Genomic DNA, 20,841 nt, shown 5'->3' with positions numbered 1-20,841 from the left:
AGATCCGCCTGCCTCTGCCTCCCGAGTGCTGGGATTACAGGCGTGCGCCACCACCGCCCGGCCAATCAGTTTATAGTTTTAAAAAAAAAAAATGTGGGGCTGGAGAGATGGCTCAGTGGTTAAGGGTGATATAGTTCTTGCAGAGGACCCAACCATGTCAGGTGGCTTCCTGTAATTCCAGCTCCAGGGGATCACACTCCCTCCTCCTGGCCTCTGCTCATGTGTGACATGCATACAAACACATACACAATAACTAAATCTTTAAAAGAGTATGTAAAAAGCAGTTCACAACCAGAGGGTAAATATTAATATGATATTAATATTTATTATAATATTAATATTTACCTATTTGGTTTTTAGAGACAGAGTCTCTATGCAGCCCTGGCTGTCCTGGAATTCACTATGTAGACCAGGCTGGCCTCTGAACTCAGAGATTCTCCTGAGCACTGGGATTAAACACTGATTTCAAAGCTCACCTGGGAGTTCCATGGCGCGATAAGAACCAATCATTAACTAACCCATTCCAAATCTAAGATGTATGTTCACACTGAGTGTGGCTGTTCCTGCATGACGTAGCCTGACTTTTGCATATCAGCTAGCAAATTTCCCGTGAATATTAAGTCATCTGTATTCTATTTAGTAGCATATTTAATACAGTGTCAATATGTACAAGCAACTGCTAGACAACTAGATGATATTGCTAGGGAGTGACAGCAGGAAAGGTCTGTGCAGGCAATTTTGTTTTCAATCTGAATGGCATAATCTAGTTCCAAACTCACTTGACATGATGTTATTAAAAGGGGCACAAGTTTAAAAAAAATCATTTCAAAGGTTTGAGTCTGTCAAGACAGTTTCCCCTGGGCCATGTTCCACCAACACACTTACTGAGTTCATCCCACTAAACAGGTCTCCGGATCCTACATGAGCTGTGTGCACAAAGTTGGTTGGCTCTCCAATCATACTTCGGTCAATCCGTCGTCGCCTTTTCTAAAATATGAGAAATAACATATTGAGAAAATGGTCGTCTTCTTCCACAGCAGTCTGAAAAGCCAATCCTCATACTAATTTCTCTCTTAAGGATGAGTAGTCAAGATGGCTACTTGTCATGCACGTCACAAAACCTGTGTATGGAATCCATGGTGGAGAGAACCAAATCCCAAAGGCTGCCCTTTGACTCCCCGTGATGCTGCAATGTACGCAGACACACAAGTACAGCTTTATCTGAAGGAGCATCTGGAAACTTTAGCATAGAGCAGTAAGTAATAAATTTATTTACTAATATTAATTTGTTATATTAATATATATGTATATTAATAATATAACAATAAGGTAATTATTAATATATAAATATATTAACAACATAATAATATGGTAACATGTACCAGCAACCCCAACACTGAGAAGGCTGGGGCAAAAGGACCTTTGGTTTGAGGCCAGCCTGGGCTACGTTATGAGATCTTTTCAAAAACAAAAACAAAAAAAAAAAAAAAGCAAAACTATTTTTTTAAAGACAGGGTCTCTTGTGGCCCAGATGGGCCTTCAGCTCCTGACCATCCTGCCTCTCTCCCAATTCTGAGATTAAAGGCATTCACTGCCATGACTAGTTGAAATAACAGATGTTTGAGGAAATATTTTATCTGTCTGCACACCATACATATAAACACCAAACATCGTATAACACCATTAATATGTATGTTTATGTCAGAAATAACTTATACGACAAATTTAAAATTACCCTCACCATTAACCAAGAACATGTGTGACTTGACCACAGTGCTCTTGACTTTAAACACAACTTTCCAGCTCTATAACAAGTTGGTTATACTCTGGCGTCATTACTTGGGTACCCTAACCCTTCCACACTGGAATAAATCTGTCATTCAGCTGGCCTGCGGGTGAGGGTCAGCGTTAGTTCTGGTCCATTTACAGCACGGTGACTGACACCATGCCAAAACTCAACAAGGCTGGGGCCTGCCTCTTAGTATCTGACCACTCCATGTCAGTTCTGTGACAGGGTCTCATCTACACAGTGGAAGCTTGTCTAGAAGTCACTGTGCTAGTGCTGAGATTATGGGTGTCACCACTCTTGGCTGCAGTGCTGGACGGCTTCCCAGTGAGCAGCCAAGCTGACAGCCACTCCCTGCATCAGGACTGCCCCTTCCCTGCTGCTCATCCAAGGTTTGCACAGATCCCGCGGATAGGACACGAAGAGTAGCTACAACTGTAGTGGGGTCGCTGTCCTCACAGCAGCCTGCTCACACTTCTCTTGTAATAGCACACCACCCCAAAACTGGCAGCAAACTGAACTGTAGGAATGGAACCTCAGGACACGACATCCAGTCCACAAAACTGCAATGTTGCTGCCATTTCAGTGAGTCCTAAAGTCTGACACGCAGATTCTGTCTAAACATGACTTGCTATAAACACACAGAAGTGGAGAATTCACATGTACATCGCAGAAACTGTCTCACAATCTTGATTTTTATCGTTGCAGAATAAGCCTAAAAGCAGCAGGATACTTTTCTTTGGAAATGTCTGGTTCCCCAGAGTTGAGTTACGGCATGTGCCTTCTCTGAGTTGGACAGACTTTATTCCCAGTAACTATGCAACGACAGGGATTCTGAACTTCCTTGCTGTTCCTAGAGCATGCACGCTCACTTGCTCGCTGTGTGTGTGTGGGGGGGGGGGGCAGATCTCAGAGTTTGTTTTCATTCACTATTTTACACTATCTCTTCATAACAGTTTAAAGGAAAATAACTCGCTCCCTTCTGAAGTTGACTCTTTTTTTTTTTTTTTTTTTGTTTTTTTCGAGACAGGGTTTCTCTGTGGCTTTGGAGCCTGTCCTGGAACTAGCTCTATAGACCAGGCTGGTCTCGAACTCCCAGAGATCCGCCTGCCTCTGCCTCCCAAGTGCTGGGATTAAAGGCGTGCGCCACCACCGCCCGGCTCCGAAGTTGACTCTTGAAGGCTGGAGTGTGAGCTGTTTTAAAACTTACTCTGAGGACTTTATATGTGTATGTAGTGTATTTTGATTGCACTCATGCCCATCACCCTCTCTTAGCCCCCCCCACTGAACCCTTCCCCCATAGCCCCTCTTACTTTCATGTCTTTTTTTAATGACCCACTGTGGTTTTGGGGGGGGGGGGGCTCAAGACAGGGTTTCTCTGTGTAGACCAGGCTGACCTCAAATTCAAGAGATCCACCTGCCTCTGCCTCCCGAGTGCCAGGATTAAAGGCACACGGCATGGCAACCCACTAAATTTAGAGGTGTTTACATGAGTATGGATGTGATTAGATTCCTTTTAGACTTTCTTTTTGTTCTATTTTATTCTTTGAAAATTTGATAAGTATATAAACAGAATTTATAGACACCGCCCTTTATTTCCCTTTCAGTCTCTACCTTAGATTTTTATTTAGACAAGGTCTCTTCACTCACTATGTATTCCAGCCTGGCCCCAAGTTCACAGAGATCCACCTGCCTCCTGAGTTTTGGGATCAAAAGCTCATGCCCCCAAGTCCAGTGTAACTTTGTTTTTGAGACAGGGTCTCTCTCTCCCTCCTTTCCTCCCTGGAGCTCACTGACTGACTAAGTCGGCTGGTCAGCAAGCTTCAAGGACCCTCTTCATTCTTTCCCTGGGTTAGCAGACATGCATGGCTTTTTATGTGTTGGGAATCCAAACACAGATAATTAGGCTGGAGAGATGGCTCAGCAGTTAAAATCACTGGCTGCTCTTGCAGAGGACCCGGGTTCTATTCCCAGCACCCACAGCTCACAGCTCTCTGTAATTCCAGTTTCAGGGGCTCCAACACCCTCTTCTGGCCTCAAGAACCTGCACACACACAAGATGCAAGTCACACATGCGCACGCACATACACACACACCAATTCAACCTCCAAACCTAAAGGGCTCCTCTGCACAGCAAGCACTCCAAGTCTTACTTAACAAGGAGGCCTTGGCCTCCTCACCGACTGCAGCTCCAGAGTAGAGCAATAATAACCATAATAATAACCATCACTGCTATGGGGAGGCCTTGCTGGGGCACCTGTGGGGATCAGAGAAGGACTGTGGGGTCTGTTCTCTCCTACCTCTAAACGGGTTCTGGGGCTTGAACTCAGGTCACTGGGCCTGCATGGCGAGCACCTTGACCCACTAAGCCATTTCTTCCCTGGTCCTTAGGATGGTTTTTCAGGAGCTCACTCTCAGATGTCACTGGCGTGTGCTAAGCCTCTGTGAGTACCTGCAGAGCGGCCTTTAACACGGTAGGCCACACTCTCACCTGTCTTTTTCTGTATTGTTAGACAGGTCTCGCCTGAGTCCTGGCAATCCTGGAACTCCTTATGTACACAGGGCCCCAAACTCAGAGATCCCCCCACTGTGCCTCCCAAAGACTGGGATTAAAAGTGTGTATCACCACACCCAGGTCATTCGTGCTTTATTTCTCTAAATTTAACCTCCAGGCCTGTAGTAGAAGTATCCTTACTCGAGATTTAGATTTAAAAGGTAACAGAAAGCCAAGAGAGGGGCCAGACCCTGTGTCTACACTTTGCTCACCCAATTCCAGTTTGTCTGTCTGCACCACCACGTTCACCCTACTTCCCCCCCACTGTTCCTGTTTGGGGCAATAGAGCATGGTTCTGTAAAAGAGCCTTTGAACCAAAGCAAAAGAGGATATGGAATGGCCTCGTTCCCCTTTTATTTTTGCTATTAACTATTAAATTTTCATTAAATCTGCCTTCAGAAGCTGTTCTTTCTGGTTCACCCACCTAGACATACTTCAAATCTCGATCAGTTTCCCAGCATCTTAAGTGAACCGATTACCAGCGAGGGCGGAGACGGGGCGTCTAGGTTCTTGGCAAACACCGTCACGAGGAGAAGAGGGCAGCAGCTGTGTCCCTTGGTGCAGTGGGCTTGTAGGAACGGGGCCTCTCCCAAGGTTTCACAGGAACCACACTTCTAGGAGCAACTGCCTCTGCTGTGAGCGCAGCCGCTAGACAGATCTGGTGCTCTGGAGTCACTCCTTCCAGACATCCCTAGGCTCTAGCACCCTGCCCTCAAAGACCTTCTCTATGCCCACCAAACACTCGCATGCTTGGAAGGGACCACACATGGCCCCCACCCCAACCAAGTGACTCACTCCAGCTGCTGGGTGACTAAGGCGGGGGGAGGGGCGGGGGGGGGGACAGCGGCTCAGTGCCCTCCAGCACATTCAAGTCCTAAGGCAGGATGCGGACATGGACACGCCACAGGGCCACTCTCACACAAAGCAAGGTGGGAAGCTGCCAGCACACTCTTTTCACAAAGGCACATGCTGTCCACAGAGTCCTAGGATATGAGGACCCAGGAGGCGAAGAAGGAGGAGGGTTGGGGAGCAAGCACAGGAGCCCACACCAGTCAACACAAGTGAGCACAGCCATCCTCTGTTCCTTCTGCACGCAGTCACTACGTGTCTCTGGATGTTTCCCTGTGGCTCACAGAAAAGGACTCCTACGGTGTGAGCTTCCCTTGGCTCCGCGCAGTTATCTTGGAAGCGGCGACTGTCACAGCATACACCAATAGTCACTCCTTAATCACAGGATTCTGATAGCTTATACTGCAACAAACCAAAATAAATCTGAACTCCTCACTACCGTATCTCAGCTGACTTTCCCCATTGTCCCAGAAATAAATTGTTAAAGTTCCACAGAGTGTATGAAGAAATACGTTTTTACAGTTGTACAGAGCCCACGATGTCAAAACTCACAGGTGACAAGACCTTCTGTGTTTACTCCAAAGTACTCCATTATTGACGCTCTATGATGTAATGCTGCAGAAAGTCCAAGGAAAGACTTTTGCCTGATCACCTCTACTCTAGGCACAACTGTTCATGTTTGTACCTCTGACCTCTGACCTCATGCAGAATGAAAAGCATTTTGAGTACGGCAGGGATTCCTTGGATGGCTGGCAGCTAACGATGTGTTCTGTAAGAGTGAAGTGTTCCAGGAAGCACAGTGACTCTACTCAAAACCTACACAGCGGGGCTGAGAGCGCCCTCTCAAGCTTCCTGTTTTGCTTTGCTGAGGCCCAGCTCTGGAATTCCCCTGGCTGCTGACACTCCATCTGTGTTTGTCTTGAATTTTTAAAACTCTGCACTTTGAAAAGTGTGCTGTTCCTTAGGGGGGAAAAAAAGTTCACTTTATGCCTGAAAAATACTGTGTGGTTGGTAGTTGACGCGGGGTGGGGATCCTTCTGTATAGCCCTGGCTGCCCTGGAATTTGCAGTCCTCCTGCCTCAGCCTCCTCAGTACACCTGACTTTGTAGTTAGGAGATTTATACTCAGCCTGGCTGCCGGCAGCTCCACCCTGCCTCACGTCTCTAGATCCTTATAGCAAAGAAAATCTCCCCTCTCCACTGCCAGATTTTCCTTTTAAAACATGAGCATGATGAAATTGCTCCTCTCTTAACAGAAACATCCAATCTGTCCTCTTCCTGTGAAGAGAGCTGGGCTCTCAGCTGGGATTTCTTGTGCATATTTTCTTCAATGACTCATTACTAACTGAGCAAACCAGGCTGGCCTTGAACCTGTGGGCCTCTCCCTACTCCCACCTTTGGGAGCAGGGGAATGCTCTTACTATGTGTTAATATTACAGATGGAAAGATTCATTAAAAATATTTTGATGTATGTTTGTGTATGCATGTATTTATAAATGTGTAAACAAGTACCCAGAGGACAGAAGAGGGTATGAAATCATGTGGAACTGGGTTATAGGTCATCCATCGTGAGCTGCCCAACTTGGGTGGTAGGAACTGAACTCAGATCCTCTGAAAGAATAGCCAGTACTCTTAATTAAATCAATGTATTATTAATTTTGGATAAGTAAAACTCTAACAATCTTCAGTTACAGAAAATGTGTACCATAAGTATTTCATCCTAAACTTTATCAGCCTGTTACTCTTTTTTCTTTCTTTTTTTTTTTTTTCAAAACAGAATTCCTCTGGGTAGCCTTGGCTGTCCTGGAACTCACCTTGTAGACCAGGTTGGCCTCAAACTCAGAGATGCACTTGCCTCCGCCTCTGAGTGCTGGGAATAAAGGCTGGGAAATAAGGGCCACTACCTGGCCCTGTTACTGATTTAAAAGGAATGAAATGGAAGTTTTTTGCTTATGTATCAAAGTCACATAGAGTCAGAACCCGACCACAGTAACCTCAAAGGCCTGATTCTCCATTCTTGCAGGTTCACAAAATCCAAGAATTAAAAAAAAAAAAAAATTAATTCTATACTATTGGTGTTGGAGAAGCAACTTCACTTTGTCCATTTACAAATTCACAACCAAGAAAGGCAAAGACTTTCATGCCCTCACACGACAGAACTTGTAACTGCAGACTGTTTTTTCCTAAACACAACAATCTCCCAGATGTGGTCAGATGATTTATAAACAATAAGGTCTTTTGAGCAATGTTTTACTTATGAAAGCTGCCAGTTAGCATGAGCTCTTCACGCGGCCTGCAGCTAGAGGACCACGGAATGACGTCAGGCACAGGGAAATAAAGCTGGCACTTATTTGCCAACTCTTTTTCTTAATTATTTGAAAACAACAGTTGTTTTTCTTCTCATTCACCAAAAAGAGTTTTCTGACTTTTCTTTTCATGGTAATTGTGGTGGCCGCACATACCTGTGATAGAACAGTCTAAGATACACATAAGCCCCGACTTGTGCTGCACGTCCCCAAAGGTGACTCTGTCTCTGAATTGTGCACTCAGTCTACCACATGGACAAACCTACCTCAAGGGCACTACAAGTTTTCTGGTGAGATAGAGGAGGAAAATACAAAAACTATTTTTATTTTTCATTATTTTTAAAGATTTAAGTCCTACTAATATTTAGTATACAGGTTGCCATGAGGCTATTAAGTGCACTGATTTCTACAAAAGTTATTAAAAAACAAAGTGTTGTATTATATTAATACTTAACCACACTTGAAACAAAATCTACCAATGAAAGATGCACAGCACAGCTTTGCAAGACAGTCTCCGCTCACAGACACATGCCTTCAAAATGCCAGAATGACTGACTATGGTAGTTTGAATAAGAATGGCCGCAATAGATTCACAGACTCGAACACCTGGTTATCAGGGAGTGGTGGCTATTGGAGAAGGACTAGGAGAGGCCTTGTTGGAACAAGTGTGTGGGGAAGCAGAGGGTCATGCCTTTGAGATTCTAAGATTTCAAAAGCCCATGCTAGACCTAGTTCTCTCGTTCATCTAGTCTCTCTCAGTAACTCTGTCTCTCTCTGCCTGAGGAGCAGGATGCTGCTCTCAGATACTGCTCCAGGGCCATGCATGCTGCCATGCTTCCTGCCATGATGGTAATGAACCATCATATGACCAACTCTGTAAGCAAGCCTCCAATTAAATGCTTTCCTTTATAAAAGGTGGCCTTTGTCACACTGTCTCTTCACAGTGACAAAGACACTGGCTTTATGCTGCATATGTTATGAACAAAATTATGGAAGAACTGAATTGGGGAATTTTATTTCAAGAAATTTCTTTTTTTTTTTTTTTTCTTTTTTTGGTTTTTCGAGACAGGGTTTCTCTGTGGCTTTGGAGCCTGTCCTGGAACTAGCTCTGTAGACCAGGCTGGTCTCGAACTCACAGAGTTCAAGAAATTTCTAATTTGTTATGAAACTCATACCCTAATAGTCAAATGAGTCAGTATAATGCATATTGAAATTTGACAGCACAAAACTAAAATTCAATACAAGACTGTAACATTCATTGAGACCCTGTGTCGAAGGAAAAAAAACAAAACAATGGAGAACTGAGGAAGACACTCAGTGTCAGTCTCTGGCACACAAGCATACACTCACATATGCCTATCTGTGCATAAGGACAGAAGGACGGACGGACAGACACACGCATGCATGCACTGGAGCCGAAAAGCTAAGAAAATTGCTCAGCTGGGCAAGTGCTTGCCTACATGCACAAGACCCTGGCTGGGTCCCCAGCAACATATACAACCAGGTTGGTGGTACACAACTGTAACCCAACACTGGGGGAGGGAGGTGAAACCAGGAGACCAGAAACCAAAATCACATAGAGTTTAAGGTCAGCCTGGTTTAGATGAGACCCTGCCTTTAAATAAACAAGCTTTCACATGAAGACACACATCCAGTTTCATCAATCTATAAACAATGCAAATCTAACTGAAATCTTAAGTCTTTTAGAAACCCTGACAAACTTTGAAACTTGCACAGAAAATTCCACTAAGACTAGCCAAAACATAAAATAGAATAAAAGGACAGATCCGCCCTCCCAGACACCAGGACAACATAAAGTAGAAAAAAAGAGACCATGACATCAGCATGATATTGAGCTCATGAAAAGCAGAATGAACAGACTCTGTGACTCACGCATGATGTGTGGATACAGATGAGTATTTCCAAATATTTTAGTACCTGCTGCTAACAAAGTCGCTTATGGAGCATGCCTACAATACACTATGACAGATCTCATACTAAGGGGCAAAGGACTCCCAATCGGGGAATTAAGTTTGGTGAGATAGACAGTACAGGACACAGGAAGGCACTTGTCATCAGTCTCTGGCTCTCACAAGTGTGTACACACATGCTGTCAATAGCTTGTATTCAGAATACTAAAACTATGCCTATGAATATGAAATACAGAAAAATCACACTGATCAATAAAAACATCAAGATGTGCTTAACTTCGTGCTGGAGATGTAGCTCAGTGGGCAGAGCACTAAGTGTGTGAGTGCTGACCTGAAATCCTAGCATTTGGGAGGTGGAGGTAGGAAGAACAAAACACAAGCCAGCCCTGGGTCTGGTGGCACATGCCTTTATGCCAGCACTCTGGAGGCAAGCAGATCTCTATGAGTTCGAGGCCAGCCTGTTCTACATATTGGGTTCCAAGGCAGTCAGGGCTATATAGAGAGACGCTGTCTCAAAAAAACAAACAAACAACAACAACAAAAAAAAAAAAGTTTACGGTCATCTTTGGCTATATAATAACTTTGAAGCTAGCCTGGCATACATAAGATGCCTCTTAACATGAAGTTAGCAAGATGGCTCAGTAGGTAAAAACACTTGCGGCCAAGCCTGCTCAGGGACCAATACAGTAGAGATGGAGAACTGACCCCCACAGTTGCTCTCTGACCTCCACTTATGTGTATGGCATACACATGCCTCCCTCAACTAAATATATAATGTAATAACCTTTTTAAAAATTACGAAAGAGAGGGAGCTGGAGAGATAGCTCAGAGGTTAGGAACACTGACTGCTCTTCCATAGGTCCCGAGTTCAATTCCCAGCGACCACATGGTGGCTCACAACCATCTACAATGAGATTTGGTGCCCTCTTCTGGCCTGCAGGCATACATGGAGGCAGAAAGAGTTGAGTACCGGGGTGATAGTGGACGCCTTTGATCCCAGCACTTGGGAAGCAGAAGCAAGCAGATCTCTTTAAGTTTGAGGCAGCCTGGTCTACAGAATGAGTTCCAGGATAGTTCCAGGACCACATAGAGAAACCCTGTCTTAAAAAAAAAAAGAGAGAGAGCGAGAGAAAAGAAGGAAAGGAGGGAGGGCAGGAAGGCCCAGCAGTGGTGGTGCACGCCTTTGATCCCAGCACTCAGGGAGGCAGAGACAGGCAGATCCTGATCTACATAGCTACTTCCATGACAGCCAGGACCACACAGAGAAAGCCTGTCTCAAAAAATAAAATAAAAAGAAGAAAGGGAGGGTGAAAAGGAAAAGTTTAACCTCATTAGCAATCAAAGAAAACAGTAAAAACAGAATTTCGTTTTACCCATTAGACTGTTAAACATCATTAATGAAGCTCCTGCAACAGCCAAACTAGCCAGCGTGCTACAGGAGCTATTTGTCCCTATCCTGTGAGACTGACTGTGCGCAACCCCACAGCTCAGATTCCAGTACACTAAAGGGCAAGAGCATACAGACAGGATGAGAGTCCAACCAACGGACAGGTCTAAGGCACCCTGTCCACCAACAAAACAACCATTCCATGCTGGCTATCCCTAGCACTATTTAGCGTCGCTGCAATGATGACTCTGGCATAAAATGTATTCTACAGATTCACAAAATCAAAGAGGATTTGATTCTGTCTTTTAAATACTTAAATGCATTGATTAGTTTTTTAGCTGTAACCTTGAGGTACCTATAATTAATTTATAACTGCAAGGTAGCTGTAAGGATATGGAAAAAGGGGAGGGGGTTAGGGGGAGGGAGAGAGGCAGGCGGGAGGGCAGAGAGATCCCAATGTGAACTGAGTGAGATCAACTTAAGCACTAAAAGGTGAGACAGTAGCTGGTGTCTGTCTACAAGACACCTTCAGGAAGCTGAAGCAAGAAGGCAGTGCAACTTCCAGGCGAGCCACAACAGAGGGTTCTCTCTTAAATCAATTAAAGGCTTTCTACTGCCTCTGACTCTCTCTGCAGCTAGCTCTCCAACAGCTCCTAGTGGGTTAAGAGCTGGATCATGAAAACCCATCTATGCTGTTTTGTCAAGAGGCTTCCTAGTTTCTCAAGGGCCTGCAAATGAAGACAATGTCACTTTCTCTGTACTTCAACTCTAACACCTGCAGTAAGAAATGCATCCTATAGCAAACACTTTCATTGGTCAACTCTGCTGCTGGCTTAAAATGAAGCAAGGTCGACTTTGGTTCAGCCGTGGTGGCTTCTGCACACGGTTGACTGTCCCATCACCTGAGAACACATCACAGCGGCACACTAAGCATAGAAGCTGCCCTCTCAAGAAGAAAGAGACCTTCTGAAGGCATCCTGCAGATGACTGAAGACTCCAGTGAGGTCTGACCTGAGGGTTCGAGCACCACCCAGAACTGAGAAAACAAGCCTTTAACTGCAGATCCAAACTTGTTGATGCACGCGGCACTGCAGCCCCTCAGGAAACAGGCAGTTTCAATCTACCATAAATAAGTCTTTGGAATTTCTGGGTTCAATCACACTAATACATTTAGTCCTCTTCAATGTCCTTCCAAAACACAGGGCCATTCCCCCATCTTAATTGATAAAGGTAACTTTTTAAAGCAAATCCAATTATAATTATGATTCTATGTGAGATTAAATGAATCATAACCGGCACTTCTGCTTTCAGAAGGAGAGCTGTGAAGCCAGAGCGCCTCAGCAGCCACTCTGGCTCCCTGGAACGGCAAACACCCCAACTGCTTCCCGGGACTCCGCTGCTTCTCTCCAGCTGCACTAAAGAACAGAATACCGCGGTCCAGCAGTCCATCCCATGCCCATTCCTTGAAGATCCACAACTCTCAGTCATCTGCAGCCTCCTCCCACTTTGCATCATGGCTTAAAACTACATTAGAGCAAAACAATGGCAGAAGAAAGCCAATACACTGCACACTCATCTGACGGTGGAGGAAATGCTGCTCTGTGGAAGCAGGGCTGGTCACCCAAACAGCTCAGAAAGGGCGAACGCTCTCCAGCCTTGGCTCTAAGATGCAACAGTGTTTTTACTTTGCAAACAACCAAATCCAGTTTTTATAATCTGGAAAAGCCGACGTCTCTGGCCTCGGCCCCACAGTGTTTTCAACTCCCAGCATACTGTCTACGTGGGCATCCGCTCCCTCTATACTGCCTTTGCTTACTCCAGGCTCTTCTAACTAAACTCCATCTCATGGGTATGGGTGCAGCTTACTCCCCTAAATTCTTGCTGCTCACCTTCTTAGAGGCCTTCTCTGGACTTATTTAAATACACACCCCTGTTTCTCCTACATCTCTTTCTTCTTTCCCAGCTTTCCTTTCCTACAAAGCAGTTATCACCATGACATCATAACTACTTATCTATAGAGTAAGCATCTCTCCCACCACAGTGAGTCCATGGCAGCAGCAATGTCTGTTCACTGCTGGTCCATCAGTACTTGGCTTGTTCAGAAATTCTAGTGCTGTTAAGGCACTGACACATCGAAACTGAACAAACTACACCATTTGCCACATGAGGAGATATGATAGGAAAGGCAAGCAGTTTAAACAAACGAGCATTCCCTAAGAACCCATGCCACACCTGAGAAGTCACGAGCAGTCTACTGCACAATAACCAAAGAACTCACTTCTCGTGAAAGCTGCTGACAACACTTTTTAAACTGAGTTACAAGATGTAAACGCTCAATTAAAATCTACAGCCTTAGTGCTCCCTAACAGCAGCCGCACATCTGTGGCCCAGCTGGAAACACTGGGATGCTGTCATGCTACACAGTGCACTGTGCTAGCATGGAGGATGCAGAAACTGCCTCCTAGTTTCCTTCCTGTACAAGGCTCTTCACTCTGCACTCATGGAATGTGCAAAAAAGCAGGGCTAAGGAGTGGGAGAGCTGGCATGTGGCACTTCACCCTAGCAAATACTTGAGAAAATGCTACGAGGGACCCAGTAACTTTCAGAGAAGGCTACAGTAACAGCAATCATACAGTTCTGTGAAATTTAGAAGGACGCCAGATTATAACTGCTCTTTAAGTGTGTGCTTGGAGCCAATAGCAAGTATTCTTCAACTATGGTGACCACATAGCTTGTTGTATATGTTTTCTCTGAAAGTAAAGAAGGCTAAGGGTTTCTGTGAAGTAGTTCACATAAATATATATTATGTAACTGGCATGCCAAATGTTACACAAATCTTTTTGGAAAGAAAATGATCCATTTCCATTGTCCGTCTCTTGTAACTCCAAAGCCTGGGCTCAAACAGCATGCTCAATTTATTAGGCTCTTAAAACATGGCATCGCGGGGTTGAGGAGATAGCTCATTGGGTAAAGTGTTTGACATGTAAGAGTGGGGACTGGAGTCTAGATGCCTGGCACCCCTGTAAGAGTCAGGGGCATGGCAGCCCACCTGTACTTCTAGCCTCCCAAGGCAGAGAAAAGACACCTCTCCAGAACAAGCTGGTCTGGGTATGACAGACAGATCCTGCCTCCATGACTACAATGGAAGAACAGCTGAGGATAATTCTTGACATCAACCTTGGGCCTGCACATGCACATATGTGCAGTTCTAGCTGGCCTAGAACTACATAAACCAGGCTGGCCTCAAAGTCATAGAATTGCCTGCCTTTGCTTCCTAAGTGCTGGGATTAAAGGTATGTGTCACCATGTACAGCCTAACAATAATCTCTTTAGGGACCCTTGCCTTCATTAAGACCCACAGTGTTGATATGTGCTTTTCTACACGCATGTGCCCTATACATGCACAAAATAAGGACACACATACACACACAAAATGGAAAAGGAACAAAACGTATGGCAATGTAACTTTGCTCCTGGGCTGACTTGTAAGGAGTTTGGACATTACCACTAAAACCACACAAGAAAAGTCTGGTCAAACTGAAATCTACGACTCTCCTTATCCACTGACAATAGGCGACTGAAAGAAAACTATCTCAGTCATCAGAGTTACAAACGCCAGAACAAAACCTGCATAGCATCCAGCAGCCCTGAGACAGAAAAAGCATGTCATGGGAGAAGACCGAGTTAAACCTCCATTCCCTAGATCCCACTCAAGTCAAGCAAAGGCAGTCAGCTATCAACCTATCAACACTGTGGGTCTTAATGAAGGCAAAGAGTCCCTAAAGAGATTACTGCTAGGCTGGGCATGGTGACACAAACCTTTAACCTTGGGAGGCAAAGGCTGGCAGATCTGTGACTTTGAGGCCAGCCTGGTCTATGTAGCAAATTCCAGGCCAGGCAGAACTACATAATGAGACCATGTGGTGTGAGGGTGGGGTAGAGGGAGGGAGATGGATTAGTGTTCCTCTCAACCTTGGCCAAAGCTTTCCTCTGCAGTGGCAGCAGTTAATGCTTAGACTTATAACTGGTCCAAGTGTTGAGAACCTGTGACTACTGAGTGATCAGCCCTAAATGGGACATCTTTATCAAGCCCTGCCATACCCACTGACAAGGCTCAAGGAACATCCTGGAAGGAGAGAAGCTGGGCAGTGATGGTGCATGCCTTTAATCCCAGCACTCAGGAGGCAGAGGCAAGTGGATCTCTCTGTGAGTTCAAGACAGGTCCAGGACAGTCAGGGACACGCAAAAAGAAACCCTGTCTCAGGGAAAAAAATTAAAAGGAAAGAAAGAAAAAAGAAGGAGCAGAAAGAATGTAAGAGCTGGAGGGTGAGGCGAGCGCTGAGGAGCACTGTCTCTGTAGATGACAAGGCCACTGCACTCGTCAGTTCACTGCTGAGGAGCGCTGTCTCTGTAGATGACAAGGCCACTGCACTCGTCAGTTCACCGCTGCCCACCGTCCATTTCAGGAGGCAACACCAAGGGAGTCTCCCCCAAAAAAAGACATGAAGGGTATAAGAGGTGAGAGGAGAGGGTTTGGGACAGATCATCATCTACATGTGTTAAACGGTAAAGAATAAATAGAAGACATTCTGTTTTAAAAAAGGATTTCAGAAAGAGAAAATAATTAAATATCCGAAAATAAAGAAGTCAGTCTGCATGCAGGAGCTGATTGTCAGTGGGTGAAGGTATCTGTCCAAGTGTAATGACTTGAGTTTGATCCTTGGGACTCACATGGTGGAAGGGAAGAACTGACTTCCAAAAATTGTCCTCTGACCTCCACTTGAGCACTGAGGCATGCCACCCCCTCTTACCACACACAAAATAAATAAAAATGTAATTAACGGTTTTGAAAAGGAAGGTAGTATTCAGAGAATTTAGTACATAAAAATGTTTCAACTAAACTGATATGGGAGTACCCTCTGTGTGTTGCTTTTCTTGGTTAATGAATAAAGAAACTGCCTTGGCCTGTTGATAAGGCAGAACTTAGGTAGCCAGGGAAGACAGAACTGAATGCTGGGAGAAAGAAAAGAGTCAGAGAGATGCCATGGATCTGCCGGAGACAGTCGCTGCGAATTTTACCTGGTAAGCCACTGCCACGTGGCAATATATAGACTAATAGAAATGGGTTAAATTAATATAAGAGTTAGCCATTAAGAAGCTAGAGTTAATGGGCCAAGCAGTGTTTTAATTCATACAGTTTCTGTGTGGTTATTTCAGGGCTACGCTAGCCGGGCGGCTGGGATGAACAAGCAGCCTGGCTCTCCTCCAACACTAAATTATTGTTAAACTAATTTCAGTGTTTCCAACTATATATTACAAAGATAACATACAACTGTTAGTCTTATAATAATAACCATTAGGAAAATATAATAGGAAAACAGAATTTAAGAACAGGATCAAAGTTCATAAAATATCTAGAGCAAACTGAATGGGAAATAAACAAACTTAGGTAATGAAATCCACTTCTCAACACAATTACTTTACTCAAAACTCTAAAGATGTCAATTCTCACACAACTGGAACCTTAAACTCAGGGTAATATTAAAATGCCTACAGGACTGAGAATCTACACCATACAATACCTTATATATAAAAATATAAACAAGGCTGGGATATAGTTTAGCGGTAGAATACTTTTCCTTGTACTATGGGCAAGGCTCTGAGTGCAGTTTAAGGGATATATCTAGATGATAGATAGATAGATAGATAGATAGATAGATAGATAGATAGATAGATAGATAGATAGATAGATAGATAGATAGACAGACGATAGCATATAAGGAAATGTAACCACAATCCACTTTAAAAACAAACATTGCTGACAAAGAAAAGCTATGAAAAGACTTTGCCCCTGTGAGGTAAGAAAGCATGAAGGAAGAGCAGCAACTGCTGAAGGAGGCACCTGCCTGGGCTCAATCTCAGCCCCATCAGTAAAGAAAACAAAATTAACAAAAAAGTAGCAGAGGCAACTGTGTCAAAAGAACATAACACTGCATTTCTCAAAACTAGACTCATGTATTTAACAGATAACAGGTGCCATCAAATCACTAATAAAAAGAATGACTGTTCAATGAAGTGTCTTTAGCTAGCTGATTAGCATGGACAGGTACACCCAACTTGATGCACATCAGTAAATTCACCTTTCATCCATAAAAAAGCTAAGTATGAAAGTGGAAGACAGCGCATAACTTGTTTACAGAGCACGGAAGTGAAGACACCTCCCACAAATCCTGCTATAACAAAAGTAAGTTAAAAACCAACACACTGATAACACCTGAACCTGAAAAACATGTCTGAAACAGCAAAAGTTCAAAGACTGATAACTTGATGAGAAAATATATTTTAAAATGTAATCCTCATCATCCTTGTGTAGTTACAAAGTTGAATAAAATATAGATTCATTTATTCAATCAACCAGCTAGCAAGTATACACACATTCCCCAAGGACACAAAGGAATATAGTCCAGTCTCTACAGAATTCAGAATGGGCACTAAAAGCATGGTTTAGCACCCTATAACCCAGCCTCCCAAGGATTACAGGATCTGGGCCAGCCTAGACAGCAAAACTCAATCTTAAAACCAAAACCCTGCATCACTGAGCTGTATCCCCAGCCTTTCAGAGATGAATTGATGTGGGCCTCTGCATAAAGGTTAAGAGGCACTAAAAAAAGGGCTTCTGTCTTAGGGTTTCTATTGCTGTAATAAAACAACATGACCATAGCAATTGGGGAGAAAGGGTTATTATCTGCTTACACTTCCACACCACAGTCCACCATCAAAGGAACGCATGGCTAAGAACTTAAGCAGCCAGAAGCAGATGCAGAAGTCATGGAGGGGTGCTACTTACTGCCTGCTTTCTGATAGTCCCCAGGACCACCAGCCTAGGGGTGGCACAAACAACCACAGTGGGCTGGGCCTCCCCATAATTAAGCCACTACCACACAGGCTTGCCTACAATCTGATCTTATGGAGGCAAGCTCTCAGTTGTGGTTTCCTCCCCTCAAATGCCTCCAGCTTGTATCAGGTTGACATAAGCCAGGCAGCACAGACTGTGTGAAGAAGTCACCCAGTGCCACCTACCACCTGTGTGACTGTGAGCAAAACAACTGGCCCTCCCACAACTGGAAACAAGAGCTGGGAGGATATCAGCAGATGAGTGGAGACGAGCTTGCAGGGGCCTGGCTGCCACACCTCCCAAGCACCAGTCTAATATCTGATGTGGTCCTTAACACAGGCCTCCTCTTCCTCCCTGTCCGTCCATCTGTCAGGGCTCTGAAAAGCTTCTCAGGGATGCAGAATGGGGCATACAACAACTCCCCGCCCTACAGGGTGGGGTGGGCGGGCAGCAGCCCCATGCAGCTCTAACTGCTCTGAAACTCAAGGATCCACCTGCCTCTGCCTCCAAAATGCTAAGATTAGAGGTGTGCGATACACCAAGCTCCTAGCACAGTTCTTGATACTCACTATTTTCTCAAAATAAACTATCCTTTGTTTTGCTTTTTTTAGGCAAAATCTTGCTATAAAGCACTGACTAGTCCTAAAGTTGCTTTGTAGATCAGGCTAGCCTCAAATTCATGGCATTCCTCCAGCTTCAGCCTAGCAGAGTGCTGGATTATAGGTGTGTGTCACCAAGCCCAAGGGCCTGTTTTTGTTTGTCAGTTTGTTTTAACAGATGCTCAGAGTTCCAGCTCTTTACTATTCCCTGTGACAGTCCTAGAAACACAACTGCTCAGCTTGACAGCCAAAGTCCAATTCACACAGATACTTACAGGCTGAGGCTGCTCTGCGATGCAGCAGTTAAAACACAACCAGAATTCACTCATGCTTTCAGCAAGCACCACCAAAGGCTCCAAGTCTCCAGGCAAGAAGCTCCACAGCGTTCGCCCTCCGAGTGAGGAATGGCTGTCAAAATACTTTATTTCACTGTGTCTCTGTCCTTGGAGTCAGGGTCTCAAGTTGATTAAAAGGAAAGTCTGTTTCTTTTCTCTGCTTCCGGTTCTGCAGAAACTTGGTTCCAGGTCAATGGGAGGAAAAGAACCACTTTGATCCAGAGCCTGCGGTGGGTCTAGGGAGAGGAGAAAAGCCAATGAGTCACTGCTCTATCCTAGGGATCATTTATCTTTTAAAATCTGTAATACAATAAGAGTAAATATTACCCAAAAAGCAAATACTGAAAGTCAACAATTTCACAAACTCAATGACTTAACCAATTATTATTTTGAGTTATCACTTGACTATGAAGGGTCAATGTTGTAATAGTGAAAACAGAAAAATCCTTGTTTTCATGGAATAGTCTATAACTATGAATTAGTTTAATAGGCATTTTATTTAAAAATTACCAGTTAAAACGTAATTTTTAAATAAAATGCCTATTAAACTTTGAGGCGACGGCGGCGGCCTCAAACCGATAAACACTGCATCTGAGAATCATTGTTCTCATCATCTTACAGAACCGTGAAGACTGACCAGACTAAGGCTCTTCTAACATTATATTATGTAAATACAACACAAAATTCTCCTTTATTCTCACCAATGTGACTACTTTAAAAAGTATTGTTTTATATATAAGTTAAGTATCCTTTACCCTAACCACACACATTTTTTTTTAAATTCCTCCCTTTGATTTCTTCAAAGCAGGAAGACTAACCCTGCTGAGACAGGCACTGAGCCACTTTCATGGTGAGTGTACTCAAGTCACAGACCTGATGAGCTGCAGCACATACAATCCTGGACCTCAGTTTGCAGTCTAGAGGGTAAGGCTAGCATGCCTCAGGAAGAACAATTCATGCAGTAAGCAAACATCCAAGGAAGACTGAAGGAAGAGAAATTCACAGTCCTGCCATAATTAAAATACAGACTTGAAACAAACACTCTTTATTTCGCCCAAGTTTAGAGATAAGAAGTAGAGAGGTTTGGTCTTGGAACTGAGAAATATTCTGAGATTTAACTAGATCTAAGGAAACTTTTACTCGTTTCTTCTGCCCAATCTTGTTATAAGAAATGTACGAGGAAATGAAAAATTAAAAACTGGATAAACAAAAAGGCTGTACATAAGGCTGACAAGATAGTGGGAAAGCACTGGCTTCCAAACTGGAGGACCTAACTTGGATCAAAACATAGAAGAGAGACTTTATTCCTGAAAATGATTCTCTGACCACCACACATGAGAACCAAAGTGTCAAAGTGTGTGCTCTCTCTCTAAATGTAAAAAAAAAAAAAAAAAAAAGAAAAGAAAAAAAAAAGGTGTATGTGTGTGTGTGTCTCCAAAATACATCTATATCCTTAGACATTGATTATTTCTTTATGGTAACAACTTTGAGAATTCTCTCCTAGCTTTCTGGAAAGGACAGCGTCACTGCCAGTCACCTTACTACTGCATGAGAACACCCTAACTGTAACTTAGTGCCCAAAGATGACTAAGCAACCTTACTACTGTAGGAGAACACAGCAAAACCACCACCCTAACTGTAACTTAGTGCCCAATGATTAAGCATAGCTCCAAACAGGTTTAACGGCCCTTGGATCTAAGGCCTCAGCCAGTGAGAAATCATAGGGAAACGGAATCTCCAGCAGCCAGTGCATGAAGACAGCTTGTCTTTGTGGAGACACCCCCACTGCTCACCATGGTGCACGCTACAGCATTTCCACCTCTGTTATTTGGCTTTGTTCACGTATGTCACATTTTCTGATTCAAATATAAACAGCTAGACCCTACCTGCAAATATTAATTTCACATTTCAAGCAGTAGTGTTTTACGTTTATTCGCTCGTCTCCACTGGCTATTCTGTTTAAGTTACCATGTGATTTATTACTGTACCATCTTTGATAACTGCTCTAACAACCCACATTTCCCCAGTTCAAAGTTTCTTCACATCTCCAGTAACGCTATTTCTTTTCATTCCCATACACTACTTTAAGAATTCACAATGCTCGCCGGGCGGGGGTGGCGCACGCCTTTAATCCCAGCACTCGGGAGGCAGAGGCAGGCGGATCTCTGTGAGTTCGAGACCAGCCTGGTCTACAAGAGCT

General features: G+C 44.0%; 1 protein-coding gene across 2 annotated transcripts in view; it reads right to left on the bottom strand.

Annotated features, from left to right (window-relative positions):
* The window catches only part of Cdc42se2 (CDC42 small effector 2), a 72,223-nt gene that overhangs the window by 6,173 nt on the left and 45,209 nt on the right, over window positions 1-20,841 (bottom strand). For both annotated transcript variants that reach the window (XM_026780523.1, XM_005350059.3), the window contains exons 3-4: window positions 18,582-18,877; window positions 886-987 (exon numbers count right to left, since the gene is read on the bottom strand). In XM_026780523.1, the coding sequence (XP_026636324.1) occupies window positions 886-987; window positions 18,582-18,635 (156 nt within the window). In that variant the 5' untranslated portion in view covers window positions 18,636-18,877. The remainder of the gene's footprint in view (window positions 1-885; window positions 988-18,581; window positions 18,878-20,841) is intronic.

Source organism: Microtus ochrogaster, chromosome 7 (genome assembly GCF_000317375.1).
Source record: "Microtus ochrogaster isolate Prairie Vole_2 chromosome 7, MicOch1.0, whole genome shotgun sequence".
NCBI lineage: Eukaryota > Metazoa > Chordata > Mammalia > Rodentia > Cricetidae > Microtus > Microtus ochrogaster.
The sequence above is the reverse complement of the archived record's forward strand: the minus strand, read 5'-3'. Positions and strand labels throughout refer to the sequence as shown.